Consider the following 19727-nt stretch of genomic DNA (forward strand, 5'->3'; position numbering starts at 1 on the left):
ACTCTGGGTGTTGTTGATGGACAGGGAGGCCTGTCATGCTGCAGTCCATAGAGTCGCAAAGAGTCGGACACAACTGAGCGACTGAACTGAACTGAACTGATCCAAGACTCAGACTGTGTTATGTAACCAAGCTCTTCATCTTGTAGTTCTGTCTTCTCTGTGTCAGCTTTATCTCCAGCTGGTACCTCTTGGGTAGATACGTGGCTGCAGCAGTTTATGAGTATCACATGGTGACACTAAAATATCCAGCAAAAGGGGACACTTTCTTGGAAACTCAGCAAATGGTTTATTGTGTCTTATTGACTCATTCCTGAGCTACTTGCTGAGGCCGTGGGAATGGACATGCTAAATAACTTAGGCCAATCCAAGGTCAACTCTACGTGAACTACATTCAATGTCCCATTGAAAGAAGGGGCAGAATGAAAAAGGGAGGAAACGGATGTGAAAATGTCTTAAGTGACTTAAAACTTGTCACTCCCCATTGCTCTTGACATAATTAGTCTTGTTGCTGTTGCTTTGTGATATTGTTTTGTTTTGTTGGTGTCTGGGGGTTTTAGAAGATCATTCTCTGATGCAAACTCTTCTTGACTGAAGAAAGAATGTGCTCATTACTTAGTCAGGTAAGGGAATCTGCCCTGGAGGTCATTTCTCCTCAGTTACTCAGACTCTCCTCATCAGGGCTTACAGTGCCCTGTATTTCCCTTTTCCTCCCCCAGTCTCATCTTTCTCATCTTTTCCTACTCAAATGTCCTGTCTTACTGAACTCATGTCAGTTTCTAAGTGAGCCCTTTGTTCTCTGCCTTTTAGAAAATGTCATTTCCTAACGTTCAGGCATGTTTAATGTAGGCAATCTATTGTGTACTTGGATTTGTGTACTTGTGTTAGTCACTCAGTCATGTCTGACTCTTTGGGACCCTGGGACTGTAGCCCTCCAGGCTCCTCTTGCCATGGAATTCTCCAGGCCAGAATACTGGAGTGGGTAGCTATTCTCTCCTCCCTGGATTGTCCCAACCCAGGGATCAAACCCAGGTCTCCTGCACTGATGGTGGATTCTTCACCATCTGAGCCACCTGGGAAGCCTTAAGGTATCTACAAATTCCCAGGTATGTAAGAACTCATTTTGTGACATTATATTGTTTAATAATAAGAGATATGGACTTCACACAGTAGCCAATAATGAATTTTTAAGGATTCTTTCTGGAAGATAAGTTTGCCTATCCAAAAGCCAATAATAATCTACTTTATCCTTTGACTGTGTATACTACTGACGCTAAAAGCCAAAGTATCCAATTCTTCAGCTTCCCTGGAACTAGTCATAAGTGCCTGAAAAGAGCTTCTCTTTGTGAAAAAAGAGGCAAAGTTATCCTGAGTTTCTTGTCCTCTTCATCCTTCTACCTTCTTCCTAACTTTCAAGTGAGGTCTGGAGGTACAACAGCCATCTTGCATTCAGGCAGCAAATGGCATCATAGTGAAGGCCTACATAATAAGAACTATAGAGCAGAAACATAGAAGAGACAGACCCTGGAAGCAATTCAGAGTTACTATATCCCCAGAATTTGTAATGGATAAGACAAATGAACCCCTATTTTTTATCCACCAGAATAGCATTTTTTTTTTTGTTATTTAGAGATGAATGAATTTTACCACCTGAATGAATGAAAATTACTACATGATATAGAATATATGATACACAGACCAAATTTTTCTTCTAGAATATAAATTGACCTGATGAAAAGGCCTGGAGGTAGTGAGAGAGAACAATCAGAAGGAAATAGTGAGGGCCTGAAGGATTTTGTATGAGAGAAAGATATATCATCACAAATATTTGTCAAATTCATACAATTTTCCCTATCATTCTTATTATAAAAAGCAATTACATAACCACACAATTAAAAAATATTTTAAATCAAAAATTGTTCCCAAATAAAACAAGTCTTGTTTCAGTTGGATAAACCTGGGTAAAACCAAACAAAAACCTCAACCACGTCCCTGAGACATGAGAATTTCATTTTATTGCTGCTCTGAGAATACATCTAATTACTCAATCATGCCAATTAAATAGGAACTTCCACCTGCTGACAAACAGCTATCTTGGGATAGATCAGCATAAATTGTAGAAATAATTGGATTTTCTAATCAATATTAACTTTATCATATTTTACAGCTGCTACTTTCTTTTATATTTAATACAGCATCTTTTTCTTATAATGTGTAAAACTTGTCATTTGTAGCAAAATCTCATAGTAGAAAAGATTAATAATTTTGTCCTTTTGTCAATGAGAGTGGTTATCCTTTTAAAATCTACCCCTCTCATTATCCATGGGAAGTATAAACATCATATATTAGCTTAAAACAGATCTATCACTTCTAACAACATAACCTCATTTTCTACGTAAATTACTGAGACAACTTCTGTTTTTTCTTTTTTCGGCTGTGCTGTGTGACATGTGGGATCTTAGTTTCCTGACCAGGGATTGAACCCATACCCTTAGCAGTGAAAGCACCAAGTCCTTAACCACTTGACTGCCAGGGAATTTCCCCCAATGACTTATAACACTACTTTTATAATTATTCTTAAAGCATTCTGCTGGCCTATATATATATATATATATATATATGGAAGAGTACTAAACTCATGAAAACCATTCCGTTTTCTGAAGTCTTTTTTTGTCTCTGAAACTCCCTGGTGAAATGCTGGTCTGCCTGCTCTACCCTGGGAAGTGAACATTTCTGAAGGAAAGTCTGCACATGACACTTTGCTGATGGAAGCCCTTCAACGCCACTCGGTCTCACTCAGAATAAAAGCCAAAATCCTCACTCTGACCTTGGAGCCCTGTAAGACCTGACCCTGCTCTTCTCTAACCTCACCTCCTACCACTCCACCCTCCCCTCCATGCACTCCTTGCTCATCCCTGAACACAGGGCCTACTCCTACTTGGGTCCTCTGTACCCAAGATTCCCTCTGCCTGCATACTTTTTGCCTGGTGTCCACTTGGCTTCTTCCAGTCTTTACTCAAATGTCATCTCAGGAGAATTTATCTGATCTCCATTTAAGATCATAAATCATGGCTCTTCTCATCCCTTTTCCTTGCCTTATTTTTGTCCTTAGCATTTACTACTTTTGAACTTAAAATGTTTCTCTCAATCTATTTATCATTTTTGTCCCCTCCTAATTTACATTCCATGAGGCCAAGAATTTTTATTTTTTTGTTCAAGGCTGTATCCGCAGCACCTAAAGCAGACTCCAGCAAAAAGTAGCACTGAATAAATGAGTATCTGCAATTGAAATTGGCTCTCAGAATACCACTGTTTTATTTTATTTTTTTAATATTGATTTGTTTTTAACCTTGGGTCTTACTTTGGCCCTTGTCTTTTATTTAATAATAGTTTTCTAAAGTGCCAAAGATTGTTCCTAAAACTACAGATATGATTAGCCAGGCTTCTGAATCAGCTGTGCTGAAGGCCTCAGCTAATCAATTATGTGAGACTCTCTATCTGACCTCTGGAAGCCCAATCTCAGAATACAGGACTCAAGGTTGCACTTGGTTCCTGGCTCCAAGACAATTAAATAGAATAGAGTAGTGTTCTGCAAGCATCTTTATGTCAGTGAGTACATATGGACACCTGCATATGCACACACATGTACTTGCACACTCCTGTACACTTTCACACAAATTTGTGTACACACACATGTATGCAAGTTTGGAATTACATCTGTCTTCCTTTGGTCTGGCAAATAAATATTTCTAATCAGGGCTTAGAAATAAAACCCCATATCCACCAGAGATTCTCAGAGGGCTCAAACAAACCTTGTTTTGAGCCACAGAGACCCAGAGACCCCACAGAGACTGAGACAGAACTGTGTTTGAGTGTCTCCTGCAGAGGTACAGGTCAGCAGTGGACTGCTGCAGGGGCAGGGGCTCTGGGTGCAGCAGACCTGGGTGTGGCATAAGCCCTCTTGGAGGAGGTGGCCATTAACCCCACCGTAGGGCCACCAGAACTTACACAGGACTGGGGAAACAGACTCTTGGAGAGCACGAACAAAACCTTATGTGCACCAGGACTCAGGAGAAAAGAGCAGTGACCTCACAAGAGATTGACTCAGGTTTGCCCCTGAGTGTCCAGGAGTCTCAGGTGGAGGCATGGGCTGGTGATGGTCTGCTGCCGAGTTGGGGGGCCTGAGTGAAGCAGTGTATGCATGGGACCTTTTGAAGGAGGTCGCCATTATCTTCATTAACTCCATCATAGTTTGGCCTCAGGTCAAACAGCAGGGAGGGAACACAGCCCGATTAAAGATTTACTGAGCATGGCCATCATTTCAGTTCAGTTCAGTTCAGTTGCTCAGTCATGTCCGACTCTTTGCCACTCCATGGACTGCAGCATACCAGGCCTCCTTGTCCATCATAAATCCTGGCGTTTACCAAACTCTTGTCCATTGAGTTGGTGATGACATCCAACCATCTCATCCTCTGTCGTTCCATTCTCCTCCTGCCCTCAATCTTTCCCAGCATCAGGGTCTTTTCAATGAGTCAGCTCTTCACATCAGGTGGCCAAAGTATTGGAGTTTCAGCTTCAACATCAGTCCCTCCAATGAACACCCAGCACTGACTTCCTTCAGGATGGACTGGTTGGATCTCCTTGCAGTCCAAGGGACTCTCAAGAATCTCCTCCAACACCACAATTCAAAAGCATAAATTTTTCTGCTCTCAGCTGTCTTTACAGTCCAACTCTCACATCCATATATGACTACTGGAAAAACCATAGCCTTGACTAGAAGGACCTTTGTTGGCAAAGTAATGTCTCTGCTTTTTAATATGCTGTCTAGGTTAATCATAACTTTCCTTCCAAGGAGTAAGCACCTTTTAATTTCATGGCTGCAATCACCATCTGCAGTGATTTGGGATCCACCAAAAATAAAGTCAGCCACTGTTTCCTCATCAATTTACCATGAAGTGATGGGACCAGATGCCATGATCTTAGTTTTCTGGATGTTGAGCTTTAAGCCAACTTTGTCACTTTCTTTTTTCAGTTTCATCCAGAGGCTCCTTAGTTGCTCTTCACTTTCTGCCATAAGGGTGATGTCATCTGCATATCTGAGGTTATTGATATTTCTCTGGCAATCTTGATTCCAGCTTGCACTTCATCCAGCCCGGTGTTTCTCATGATGTACACTGCATATAAGTTAAATAAGCAGGATGACAATATACAGCCTTGATGTACTCCATTTCCTATTTGGAACAGGTCTGTTGTTCCATGTCCAGTTCTAACTGTTGCTTCCTAATCTGCATACAGATTTCTCAAGAGGCAGGTCAGGTGAGAAATCAGAACAAGACCCAGTTTCCCCCTCAGTCAGTCTCTCCCATCAGGAACTTTCCATAAGCCTCTTATCCTTCTCTATCAGAAGGCAGACAGAATGAAAACCACCATCACAGAAAACTAACCAATCTGATCACATTGACCACAGCCTTCATGAGACATGCCGTGTAGGGTCACCCAAGATGGACATGTCATGGTGCAGGGTTCTGACAAAATGTGGTCCACTAGAGAAAGAAATGGCAAACCACTTCAGTATTCTTGCCTTGAGAACCCCATGAACAGTATGAAAAGGCAAAAAGATAGGACACTGAAAGATAATCTACCCAGGTTGGTAGGTGCCCAATATGCTACTGGAGATCAGTGGAGAAATAACTCCAGAAAGAATGAAGAGATGGAGCCAAAGCAAAAACAACACCCAGTTGTAGATGCGACTGGTAATAGAAGTAAAGTCTGATGCTGTAAAGAGCAATAATGCATGGAATGTCTATGAATCAAGGCAAATTGGAAGTAGTCAAACAGGAGATGGCAAGAGTGAACATCAACATTTTAGGAATCAGTAAACTAAAATGGACTGGAATGGGTGAATTTAACTCAGATGACCATTATATCTACTGTTGTAGGCAAGAATCCCTAGAATAAATGGAGTAGCCATCATAGTCAACAAAACAATTTGAAATGCAGTACTTGGATGCAATCTCAAAAACGACAGAATAATCTATTTGTTTCCAAGGCAAACCATTCAATATCACAGTAATCCAAGTCTATGCCCCGACCAGTAATGCTGAAGAAGCTGAAGTTGAACAGTTCTATGAAGACCTACAAGACCTTCTAGAACTAACACCCAAAAAGAATATCCTTTTCATTATAGGGGACTGGAATGCAAAAGTAGGGAGTCAAGAGATACATGGAATAACAGGTAAATTTGGCCTTGCAGAACAAAACAAAGCAGGTCAAAGGCTAACAGAGTTTTGACAAGAGAATTCACTGGTCATAGCAAACACCCTATTCCAACAACACAAGAGAAGACTACATGGACATCACCAGATGGTCAATACTGAAATCACATTGATAATGTTCTTTGCAGCAAAAGATGGAGAAGCTCTAATTAGTAAAAACAAGACTGGAAGCTGACAGTGGCTCAGATCATGAACTCCTTATTGCCAAATTCAGATTTAAATTGAAGAATGTAGGGAAAACCACTAGACCGTGCAGGTCTGACCTAAATAAAAAAACCAGTAGACTGTGCAGGTCTGACCTAAATCAAGTCTCTTGTGATTATACAGTAGAAGTGAGAAATAGATTCAAGGGATTAGATCTGATAGACAGAGTGCCTGAAGAACTATAGACCCAGGTTTGTGACATTGTACAGGTACAGTGATCAAGACCATCCCCACAAAAAAGAAATGCAAAAAGGGAAAATGGTTGTCTGAGGAGGCCTTACAAAGAGCTGAGAAAAGACACTAAAAGCAAAGGAGAAAAGGAAATATATACCAATTTGAATGCAGAGTTCCAAAGAGTAGCAAGGAGAGATAAAGCCTTCCTTAGTGATCAGTGCAAAGAAATAGAGGAAAACAATAGAATGGGAAGGACTGGAGATGTCTTCGAGAAAATTAGAGCTACCAAGGGAACACTTCATGCAAAGATAAGCACAATAAAGGACAGAAATTATATGTACCTAATAGAATCAGAAGATATTAAGAAGAGGTGGCAAGAATACGCAGAACTATACAAAAAAGATCATCATGACCCAGATAACCACGATGGTGTGGTCACTCACCTAGAGCCAGACATCCTGGAATGTGAAGTCAAGTGGGCCTTTGGAAGCATCACTGTGAACAAAGCTAGTGGAGGTGATGGAATTCCAGTTGAGCTGTTTCAAATCCTAAAAGAGGATGCTGTGAAAGTGCTGCACTCATTATGCCAGCAAATTTGGAAAACTCAACAGTGGCCACAAGACTGGAAAATGTCAGTTTTCATTCGAATCCCAAAGAAGTCAATGCCAAAGAATGTTCAAACCACCGCACAATTCCACTGTGTAATGCTAGCAAAATAATGCTCAAAATTCTCCAAGCCAGGCTTCAACAGTATGTTAACCATGAACTTCCAGATGTTCAAGTTGGATTTAGAAAAGGCAGAGGATCCAGAGATCAAATTGCCAACATCTGATGGATCACTTAAAAGCAAGAGAGTTCCAGAAAAACATTTATTTCTGCTTTACTGACTATGCCAAAACCTTTGACTGTGTGGATCACATCAAACTGTGGAAAATTCTGAAAGAGATGGGAAGACCAGACCACCTGACCTGCCTCCTGAGAAATCTGTATGCAGGTCAAGAAGCAAGAGTTAGACTGGACATAGAACAACAGACTGGTTTTAAATTGGAAAAGGAGTACATCAAGGCTGTATATTTTCACCCTGCTTATTTAACTTATATGCAGAGTACATCTTGAGAAATGCCAGGTTGATTGAAGCACAAACTGGAATCAAGATTTCCGGGAGAACTATCAATAACCTCAGATATGCAGCTGACACCACCCTTATGGCAGAAAGCAGAGAAGAACTAAAGAACCTCTGATGAAAGTGAAAGAGGAGAATGAAAAGTTGGCTTAAAACTCAACATTCAGAAAATTAAGATCATGGCATCCGATCCCATCACTCGATGGCAAATAGATGGGGAAACAGTGGAAATAGTAACAGACTTTATTTTGGAGTGCTCCAAAATCACTGCAGATGGTGACTGCAGCCATGAAATTAAAAGATGCTTGCTCCTTGGAAGAAATGTTATGACCAACCTAGACAGCATATTAAAAAGCAGAGACATTACTTTGCTGACTAAGGTCCGTCTAGTCAAAGCTATGGTTTTTCCAGTGGTCATGTATGGATGTGAGAGTTGGACTGTGAAGAAAGCTGAGCACTGAAGACTTGATGCTTTTGAACGGTGGTGTTGGAGAAGATTCTTGAGAGTCCCTTGGACTGCAAGTAGATCCAACCAGTCCATCCTAAAGGAAATCAGTCCTGAATACTCATTGGAAGGACTGATGCTAAACTAGTACTCTGGCCACCAGATGTGAAGAAGTGACTCATTTGAAAAGACCTTGATGCTAGGAAAGATTGAAGGCAGGAGGAGAAGCGGTCGACAGAGGATGAGATGGTTGGATGGCATCACTGACTCGACGGACATGCGTTTGAGTAAGCTCCGGGAGTTGGTGTTGAACAGGGAAGCCTGGCGTGCTGCAGTCCATTGGGTTGCAAAGAGTCGGACATGACTAAGCAACTTAACTGAACTGAAATAAATCAGGGCTTGGTTCTCAGTCTGAAATGATGCTGATAATGCTATCTCATCTTCTTCTGAACGTGGGGAAATGGACTCTTGAAATGGTGCATCATCTCTGGAGGGCAATTCCACAGTATCTATCAAAATATTGTAAAGCAGGTTCTTTGATACCCTGATTCTATTGTTAGATACCCTGATTCTATTCTATTTACACTTTGAACATGTAAACTGTCACTCACAATTATGAACAAGGATGTTCATGACAGCATTACCTATAATACCACAAAACTGGAAATAACTAATTCCTCCATTATTGGCAAAATCGTTAGGTTATGATATCTAGTAAGAATACAGTTCATCTCCATTACTTGAAAAAAATAAAGACACTATTGAGTATGACCTGTTTGTGCAAAGAAAATAAAAATATATTAATAGATGATTATGCCCAGGCAGGATACGTATGCCTTTTACATGAATTTGAATTATGCAAATTAGTTATTAGACCATATCAAAATAGTAATAAAATCTTTCTTATGCTCAGAATTTAGTTTTCATTTCCTCAAATAAAATATTTGAAAAAATACATAATTTCAAGACTATCAGGCCATTGCTTATACAATTTCAACATGGCAGTATGACTTGAGCTGTAAAGAGTGACATCTTTTGGCCCAGATGCTGAGGTTAAAGGAGCTTGGGAAGTCAGAGGAACTGAATGACTGCCAGAGTGATGTCAAATCCCCATGCACAGCGTTTTGTTCAGGAAATAGGAATAGCTGTCTACAGTGCTCAACAAATGATCTTAAGTTACATATCTATTTCTCTATTTCATAATCAATTAAGTGGAAAAGTATATTGCCATATTAATAGATCCAAATACTTTTGAGTAAAAGAAATAAATCTATCAGAGTATGTAGCTATCTGGAAGCAAGTTATAACTAAATTCTTATTAACTCAAAGTGTAGCTTGTATCATTTTACTCTGGAACAATTTTATGAAAATTCAAAAGACTCAAGCAAGTTTAGTTAGTTGCGACCATTTAGTTCAGTGGGAAATTCTTAGGATCTCTATTGTAAAATCAAACTACCAACCTCGGGTTTGTAGGGAATTTTTTTTTTTTAACATTAACTTCCACATAACAGAAAAGAACTCAGAAAGACATAACCAATCCCTCACCCACAAAGTAGACAATAGCGTCAGACTACAGTCAGAATTTAACCTAACTGAAAAAGTAAAGATAATAGTCCAAAGACATATTCGGAGTGAGCGTTTTGACGAGAATTCTACAAAATTAGCCTGAGGTGTCGAAATACTGGGTGGGAACAGATGAATTCAATTAAGTGACAGGGGCTTCCTATGCAGCTTTTTATACTGCATCTGGATATAAATGCCGTAAAGTCATTAAAACAGTAAAAGATTGCTAACTCTGTCAGTTTTGTGCTTTTAATAGAAAAAACTACAATCATGTTAACTTTCATTTTTCTTTAACTTGAAAGAACCCATCCCAACAAAAGTATTTTAAATAACTGATAGTGTATCGAACACCACTTCTATTAAGCTATATATGGAAATTACTTACCATACTGTCATTTAAAATACTCATTAAGAGTGGGCATCTTTTTGGGACTTCCCTAGTGGTGCGGTAGTTAAGGCTCCTCACTCCTAGTGCAGGGGATGTGGATTGGACCCCTGATCAGGGGACTAAAATCCCACAGGCTGTGCAGAGCAAACGAACAAACAAACAAAAAACACAAATAAATACAATAAAGGAAAAAATAGTGGGCACACTGTTAATACTCAGATAATAATGATACTAGTAGTGATAATACGGACTATTTTGATGTCTGAATATGAGACACTGAATAGAGACTACCTGTTTCGGCTAAGATTAGCTTCTCTGATAGCTCAGCTGGTAAAGAATCCACCTGCAAAGCGGGAGACCTGGGTTCAATCCCTGGGATTGGAAGGTTCCTTGGAGAAGGGAAAGGCTACCCACTCCAGTATTCTGGCCTGGAGAAATCTATGGACTGTATAGTCTACAGGGTCGCAGAGAGTCGGACACGACTGAGCGACTTTCACTCACTCACTCAGTGGCAAGACAGAGGGTGAAAATGCTTTATTTCACAAGTGTGGGGTGGGTCCTTTCATCTTGTTAATGCAAAAGAGCAAAATCTTAGGTAGTAGGAAAGATCAGAAAATAGTGAGAATGAGCAGGTAATATATAATTCTATAGACAGGAGAAAGTACTGGGGGTGGGATGGGGGGCGAGGCGGGAAGGAAAAGCTAGCCATAATGGGAAAACTCTTTGTAAAACTTCACTAATTTGGTTTAATTATTGTGAAGAATAGTCAGAATAAAGATATTTTAAAATCTATTCTTTCATTCAGTCAACCAATAGCTCACTTAAATCACAGTTATTGGATGTCTTCTCTATGTGAAAGATTAGTCATAAAGGTCCAAACAATAAATTAGGATACTTCACCTCTCAGTGAGCTCACCACCATTTATTTTCAAGCACCTGTAGTAACAGAATCAACCCTGGTAAAGCGTTGCTTAGAAAAAGGTCTCGGCACATGCCTTGAGTTTGCTGCCTAAATTGCACTGAGATTTTAGGGACTGTCTGTATATTATTCTCCTGTTTCAAAGGTAAATGTTGCTTCTGTTTTATAACGTTACAACAAAAATTGCAATTTTCCAATTTTTATAATTTATCTTGCTAAAATTATAAATAATATTGCAATGGACATCTTCCTGAATATAGTATCTCATATTTTACATTATTTCCTTACTCTAGATCTCAGAAGTGAGATTACTGGCTCAAGAGGCTTTTACATCTAAATCATTTTGGAGTATCACTGAATTGCTTTCTAAAGAAGTTGTATCAATTTATAATACTGTGAGCAATGCGTGGCCACTAGGAGAAACAGTAATGAGAGCAATTTTATATTCTCATCACATAGTTATACTTTATAATTAATAAACTTAATTTAATACACAAATAATAAGAGATTGTTTGAAAATAGGCATTTTATACAATAAGATTTTTAACGTGATTTTCATGAAAACAGTAATGTTAAAATTCTGTCTTTAAAAAGTATCAAGTAATGGATCACATGAATGTATTTCATGTTCTCATTTTCTCCCAACAGTTCATTACACAAAAACCACTGTAGGACTTTAAAGCCAAATCTTATTTACATTAAATAAATGACTTAAGAAACATTTTTAGAAAATTACAGTCTCATATATCATTCAATATCCCCATTTTTTAAAATTATAAAATGAGAATGTTGTTATTTTTGGAAAAAATATTGACTTCAAGACATATAATAAAATGACATTAAATAGTGTAGCATAACTTTTGAAGTCATATACTTATTGTCAAATGACATCTTTTTGGAAAAAATATTGATATTAAAAGTCACAAGCTACTAGTGTGAACCTTTTAGAGTTATTTTGTTTTGTTCAGTTTTGTTTTTAGCAGAGTAATTTCAAAGGTTAAAAGAAACTACTGCCCACTGAACACTGAATTAAACAGTGAGTTAATTTCTGCACACTTCTTCCTTGATTCTGTAAGGAGATAATGCCAATTAATATTTTCTACTTATAGATTATTAATGTTTTAATTCTATATTCTCCTTCCTAACACTTGAAGAAGCTGCTGCCTTTTCTCAGTGGAAAAATAGATTTATTCTCAAATGGACAACAAGCTGCCAGTACAGGAGAATCAAGGCTTTCAAATAAACCAACAAACAAATGGAAAGGTTAAATTCAGGATCACATATGCAAGTACATTTAGCAGTGGGATATGAGCCAGGCAGGGACTATGCACATGAGCCAAGCACGTTTCAGTTTAGGTAGTAATGAACTGACAAACACAAGGGTCCCTAGGCAGACAGCTGGCTAGAATATTTTGGAGTACAGCTGCCCCACAAAATCAAGCCCACACAATAGCTACAGGTACACTGCTTGTTAAACTCATTTCCTGATCTTAAAGTCTGTAAGCTAAATTTCTGTATATTGAGTTTCTAATAGGACTCTGAAGCCAAATTGCTAGGCTCCAAATCTGAGCTCTTCTATTCACTAGCTGTGTGACTTCAGACTAGTTACTTAACCATTCTGTGCCTTAATTTATCCATGCATAAAGTGGGGACAGTAATAGTATCCAACTTATAAAGCTGTTGGAAAGATTAAATAAGTTAATATTTAATATATGCAAAGCCTTAAAATAGTACCTGGCACATAGGTAGTGCTATATGAGTGCTTACTAATACTATTAATATCATGATTATTAATGTTTATTACTACTTCTACCTGAATTTAAATAAAACTTAATGCCTTTATTAAAGAATCAAAAGAATAATGAATGCTTCTACAGATGTAACCTGTATTTCCCAGGGCACAGTGATTGGGCTTAAAAATATAGTCCTGCAGTAACAGTTACATAGTAGGGCTGCAGAGAAGTAGGACAATTTTGGTATCAGTCATTCCTGGCTTTTAATTCTATCATCAGCACTAACTTATTTGTGTAACCCTGGGCAATGTATCTATTCAACCTAAGATTTTAAAAGGAGACTAATAATTCTTGCCTGGCAAGGTAACTAAGAACTAGATAAGATGATGAATGTGAGGTACCTGACAGATGGCCCAAAGCAGAAGAATTTCAGGGTTACTTTCAAGAACTTACCTAGGTCTTGCAGTTCCATGTGGGGCCTTCCCTTTCCCTCTCTGGCCCCCTGCCACCTTCAGCAGGGCTTTACCTTTCTGCCCAGTGTAGCCAAACCAGCAAGAAGCAGGCCCAGGACCATTACCACCTGGAAACTTAGTGAGCAAAAATATTTTGTAAGTGTTATTATGCTCTATCCCCTTCATGGATCAGAGCCTTGTTGTGGCAAAGGGGCTTGCATAACTCAATGTAACTATGAGCCACACCATGCAGGGCCACCCAAGATGGACGGGTCATAATGGAGAGTTCTGACAAAATGTGGCCCATTGGAGGAGGGAATGGCAGATCATTCCAGTATTCTTACCACGAGAACCCCATGAAACCATGGGGTCGCAGAGAGTTGGACACGACTTAGTGACTGAACAACGACAACAGCCATTTAGCTATATAAAAAGGTTTAAAAGTCCATGTTTTTTAGAAATGTAGAGTAATGTATGCACCAAGATGATATATGGGATTTGTTTTTTAAAACACTCTAGCAAAAGGAGAAAACACAGAAGAAAAGGATACACAAAACAAATGTGGCAAATTCATGATAACCATGATAACTGTTCAATCAGGATGATAGGTATATGAGGATTATAGTATTTTCTCTAATTTTTAGTGTGTTTGAAAATCTTCATACATAATAAAACATTTAAAAAATTAAAATACGAACTCCTCACATTTCTAGAAGTAATACATATGGCCACTCAGCCACCAGGCAAGCAAGATTTGTCTAATGTTCCAGGCATTTTATCTCATTTCCAAAAGAATCCTAGTCAGAGCCAGTCATGCATTTCAGTGAATCCTCAGTTATTCCTAGTTCAGCAGAATATGTCACATGACATATTTCAAATATTCCATAATTTCCAGTCAAATATTTGTCAAATCTTGCTTAAGTTAGGAATTTGTCACCTTCTGCAATATCATCATATAGACACTTTTACAACAGATACTTACATATCAATGCTTCCTAAAGTGAGGCCATAAGATAAATCTAATGAACCTCCATAACATTAAACCAAGAGGAAGAAGCTGGACATAAAAGACCACATTTACTATGATTCCAGTTACATGAAAAGTACAGAAAAGGTGAATCTATAGTGTCAGACCATAAAGAAAGCTGAGTGCCGAAGAATTAATGCTTTTGAACTGTGGTGTTTGGAGAAGATTCTTGAGAGTCCCTTAGACTGCAAGGAGATCCAACCAATCAATCCTAAAGGAAATGAGTCTTGAATGTTCATTGAAAGGACTGCTGCTGAAGCTGAAGCTCTAATACTTTGGCCACTTGATGCGAAGACCCGACTCATTGGAAGAGATGCTGATGCTAGGAAAGACTGAGGGCAAGAGGAAAAGGGGTGACAGAAGATGAGATGGATGGCATCATTGACTCAATGGACATGAGTTCGAGCAAACTCAGGGAGACAGTGAAGGACAGGAAAGTCTGGCATGCTGCAATGCATGGGCTTGCAAAGAGTCGGACACAACTTAGCCACTTAACAGCAACAACAGAGACAGAATGTAGATGAGTGATTCTTAGTCTTGGAAATGGAGTGGGCATTAACTGTACATGGTCATGAGTGATCTTATTGGGATGACGGAAATGTGCTAAAACTCGATTGTGGGGATGGTTGCACAACTCAATAAAATTGCTAAAAATCACTGATTTCTTAACAGGTAAATTCTATGGTGTGGAATCATACCTCAATAAATTAAAAAATATATATCTAAGTGGGTCACAAACAAAAAAAAATTATTAGGTATGTAAATAAGAGCTATAACCTATTAAGTTGTGATTTCACAGTAGTGATATAAACTTTTAAAATAAAGTTGTTTTAAAAAATGTTAGCTTAAAAAAGTTAGCTTAAATAATTGATTTGAATAAACATTTTAAATTAATTAATCAAGTAAATGTTGTTAAATAAAGTGATGTTAACCAACCAGCAGTGTTGGTTAATGCTGATTCCTAGGTGACAAAACCCCAACTCTCTGTGTGGGGTCCAATTTAGGATCAGGTACAAAGATCAAGTGGAATAATGTTGATGAAAATGCTTTACAAAATGCCAATGCTGTTCTAACAACAAAAAGAGGAATGGCCTACCTTAGCTGCTTGTGTTTTAATATAAAAGAAATCTTAGCTAGATTATGACAGAGATTCTCCAGATGGGGCAGGAGTAATTTACCAATTGCCCAGCTTCCTTCCTCTGAGGTTTCAGTTTCTTTGATGGTTTCTTCCTTCCACAAACATTACTGAATGCCTACCATAAACAATTAGGTCCTTATCTTGATTCTCAAGAGGTGCCCAGTTCCCTTCCTTCTCCTCTCTCTTTTCTTCTCCCAAGCCAAAGTGCTCCACTATGAAAACTTCTTGCTGGATTAGGGTGCAGCACCCCCAATCTCTTTCCGGGGTTTTACTTGGCACAGCTCAAATAAATTGGCCTTTTGAAACTTTTCCAGATATTGAGGGAGAAATCTCCCACAAAAACACAATCAAGTTTTTAAATTACAGTATTAGGGCACAGAAGACCCCCACACACATACACACACAAAATGCTCTCCCAACTCCATCTGGATTTCAGTGCCTAAACTTCGGCCTCTTATTCTTTCTAAGGAAACGAGTTTGTCCCACCTTTCAAGGAAACAATGAGGGCTCAGTGGCATTTAAGTCTCATGCTCAAAGAACAAAGCAGCCACTATATTCTAAGTTCTCCTCCCCATAGAAGCCGGGAGCACCTTTTTTTCTTCCAGTTCCCCCAGGGTCAAGGGTGATTTGTTTTCAGCAAAGTAGTGATAGTGTTGCTGTTATTTTTATTACTATTCTGATATTAGTTTGGCTAATTAATAAACCTAGAGACCTTTTGCAGTATTTAACCAGTTTTGCTAAGTTCTCTATATTTCAGCTATGCCACATTTGCAAAGATCATGAAAACAACAGTCAAGGTAGGACACACATCTCCCTGCCTCACTGGGACAGTGATCTCACATGGTTTTGTTTCATCTCCTGCCAATTCTAAAAGGGTACGCAAGGCAGATATACTATTGCCGCTTACCCCAAAGTGCAAAGGACGTACCTAAGAAGCTTGCTAGCTGATGATAGAGCCTGAATTGACACTTGTTGGGGCTGACCTAAGTGAATTTCTCTTTTTTCTGAACACCTTGGTGGAATTGCCTCTTTGGCAAGTAAGAATTGTGGTCAAACTGGAGCAGCTGACTCCAGGCTGGGGGAGGGGTGTTTAGCCTTCGGGCATGCGGGCTTTGCCCACATCTACTTGATCATCGAAAAAGCAAGAGTTCCAGAAAAACATGTTTCTGCTTTATTGACTATGCCAAAGCCTTTGACTGTGTGGATCACAAACTGTGGAAAATTCTGAAAGAGATGGGAATACCAGACCACCTGACCTGCCTCTTGAGAAACCTGTATGCAGGTCAAGAAGCAACAGTTAGAACTGGACATGGAACAATGGACTGGTTCCAAACAGGAAAAGGAGTCCGTCAAGGCTGTATATCATCACCCTGCTTATTTAACTTCTATACAGAGTACATCATGAGAAATGCTGGGCTGGGGGAAGCATAAGCTGGAATCAAGATTGCTGGGAGAATTATCAATAACCTCAGATATGCAGATGACACCACCCTTATGGCAGAAAGTGAGGAAGAACTAAAGAGCCTGTTGATGAAAGTGAAAGGGGAGAGTGAAAAAGTTAGCTTAAAGCTCAACATTCAGAAAACTAAGATCATGGCATCTGGTCCCATCATTTCATGGCAAATAGATGGGTAACAGTGGACACAATGGCTGACTTTATTTTTCTGGGCTCCAAAATCACTGCAGATGGTGACTGCAGCCAAGAAATTAAAAGACACTTGCTCGTTGGAAGGAAAGTTATGACCAACCTAGACAACATATTAAAAAGCAGAGACATTACTTTGTCAACAAAGGTCTGGCTAGTCAATGCTATGGTTTTTCCTGTGGTCATGTATGGATGTGAGAGTTGGACTATAAAGAAGGCTGAGTGCCGAAGAATTGATGCCTTTGAACTGCGTTGTTGAAGACTCTTGAGAGTCCCTTGGACTGCAAGGAGGTCCAACCAGTCCATCCTAAAGGAAATCAGTCTTGGGTTTCATTGCTGGGACTGATGTTGAAGCTGCCACTCCAATACTTTGGCCACCTGATGCGAGGAGCTGACTCATTTGAAAAGACCCTGATGCTGGGAAAGATTAAGGGCAGGAGGAGAAAGGGATGACAGAGCATGAGATGGTTGGATGGCATCACCGACTCGATGGATATGGGTTTGGGTGGACTCCGGGAATTGGTGATGGACAGGGAGGCCTGGAGTGCTGCGGTTCATGGGGTCGCAAAGAGTCGCACACGACTGAGCGACTGAACTGAAGTGAACCGATGCGGGCTTTGTCCCCTCCACGAAGCCCAGTATTTTGTGTTGTAACTCAGTCAAGTTGAGGGTATCTCTGGTGCAGCACGTTTGCAGAGTGCCCTTGGGAATTTTCCCGGGTGATTTCCTATATTTGCCCAGCCACATAGAAAATGACCGAAAGTGAATAGGGAAGTAAGAAAACGCAAAGCACGGGGCGTACCCGAGCTCACTGTTCTTGGCCCTTCTCCGGACCCGTAGCCACGCCCTATTACGACTGCGTGGGCGATTCGCCTATAAAGGCCCGTCTCGCTGCGTTTCGTCGCCACTGTCTCTTCCTGTTTGCGGTTGCGTCTGTCGTTGTTTGTAGCTGGAGCCGCAGTGGCCGGAAAGATGGCGTCTACCAGCCGGTTAGTACGTCATGTAGAGCCCAGCCAGCTGAAGGGCGGGCGGCGAGTGCCGGGGCTAGCAGGGCGGCCGCTCCCGCTGCTTCGTCGAGCAGAACGCCTCGGAAGTGCGGGGAGAGGCAGCCGGACCGGCTGGCCGCCCGGGACAAAGGCACTTCCAGACGCAGGGCTGTCAGGGGTGTCGCAGGGGGTAACGAGCCGCCGGCGTTTCTCCTCCAGCGTCCTTGGTCGTTTTCTCACCCAGGCACCATCGTGTGGGGGGCTCCGGTGTCCCCAGCCCCTGGCCTCGGGTCTTTTGCGTGTGATCCAACTGTCCTTTTTTCTTAAATTTTCTACGCTTGTTTTTTTATCTGTTGGCCTGCCAGCCGAGGGTCCGTGAATCCTCTTCTAGAGAGCGGGAAAGGGTTAGTTCTAGGCCTTTATCCATCTGACAAAAAGTTAGGGACGTCAGCGTTGGTAAACCTGATGGAAACTGATAGCCATCCCCGAGGCCTTTTGAAGTGGAAGCTAAGGCATTTCTGAAGAGTTGATAAGTCTCCTTAAGAGATTTCTTTAGAGATGTCATCTGCATACTCCTGAAGAAAATTTTGCCTGCAGAAAATTAACATACTGGGAAGTCACTCAGAAGGCAACCCACTCTAGAGTTCTTGCCTGGAGAAGCCCAGGGACGGGGGAGCCTGGTGGGCTGCCATCTATGGGGTCGCACAGTGTCGGACACGATTGAAGCGACTTAACAGCAGCCGCAGCAGAGAAGTCACTAATATATTTTAAAAATGTGATGTACTGATTGATACCTACTGCAGATGCATACAGTGGCATTAGAGACAGCCTTTAATCCTGTGACGTGAAAAATGCTTGCAGACCCTAATTATGTCTCTCATGACCCTGAGGTAGATATTAGGATTTTTGCCTAAGTGTAAACTGAGTCATGCCCATGTTGACTTTTCCAAGGTTAGTATTAGAACAGAGTATAGAATCTCAGATATCTGTTTCCTGTTGTCACACTTGGTAACTCATAATGTATTAAACATATCAGATTAAGTTCTGTAGCTTCTGGAAGGCAAGGTAACTCTGGCATAATTTTTCTGAACTTGTTCTCATCTTTGGAATTGAGTTCCTGATGAAAGCCATCATCACAAAATGATAATCTTTGAGTAGTACAGGCCCTTTCTGGTGAGTACCAAGGCTTACTACTTTATGTTACTGTATTTTAAAAAGATGGGGCAGGAGGCAGCCTTAGCTAAACTACTTGGAAACAACTCTTATGGCCAGTGATACTTGTTTACTGATTCTAATTCTGTGATTAAATGCTCAATCATTCTATTTGGGTGTGGCTCTGTCAGGTTAGGGTTCCTTGTAGGTAAATGGAGAACTAGCTTCCCAAGAACACCTATATATAACATTCTCCTAGGGCAGATCTGCTATGAATATGGTTATATTGGGGCTTTATTATAACATATTGTAGTAGTTACATATAGTAAATTCACTTGATAGATTCTTTACGGAAAAAAAAAATACATTTCCTTTGTGTGCGTTATTCTCTTCATTAAAAGAAAAAATGTGAGATATTTCTTTGACATAAATTTTCCCTAGGCTTATTGCAGTTGTCCATCTCTGAGTTTTTTTTTTTTACCCGTGAGAACAAAGGTGGATGTTAG

At 40.1% G+C, this 19727-nt stretch overlaps 1 protein-coding gene across 1 annotated transcript in view; it reads left to right on the top strand.

Moving 5' to 3' along the window:
- Nucleotides 1–17995: 17995 nt before the first annotated feature.
- GTF2B (general transcription factor IIB) overlaps nt 17996–19727 on the top strand; it is a 31253-nt gene continuing 29521 nt past the window's right edge. The window contains exon 1 of the mRNA XM_052637560.1: nt 17996–18072. Within this exon, the coding sequence (XP_052493520.1) occupies nt 18056–18072 (17 nt within the window). The 5' untranslated portion in view covers nt 17996–18055. The remainder of the gene's footprint in view (nt 18073–19727) is intronic.

Source organism: Budorcas taxicolor, chromosome 3 (genome assembly GCF_023091745.1).
Source record: "Budorcas taxicolor isolate Tak-1 chromosome 3, Takin1.1, whole genome shotgun sequence".
Classification (NCBI taxonomy): domain Eukaryota; kingdom Metazoa; phylum Chordata; class Mammalia; order Artiodactyla; family Bovidae; genus Budorcas; species Budorcas taxicolor.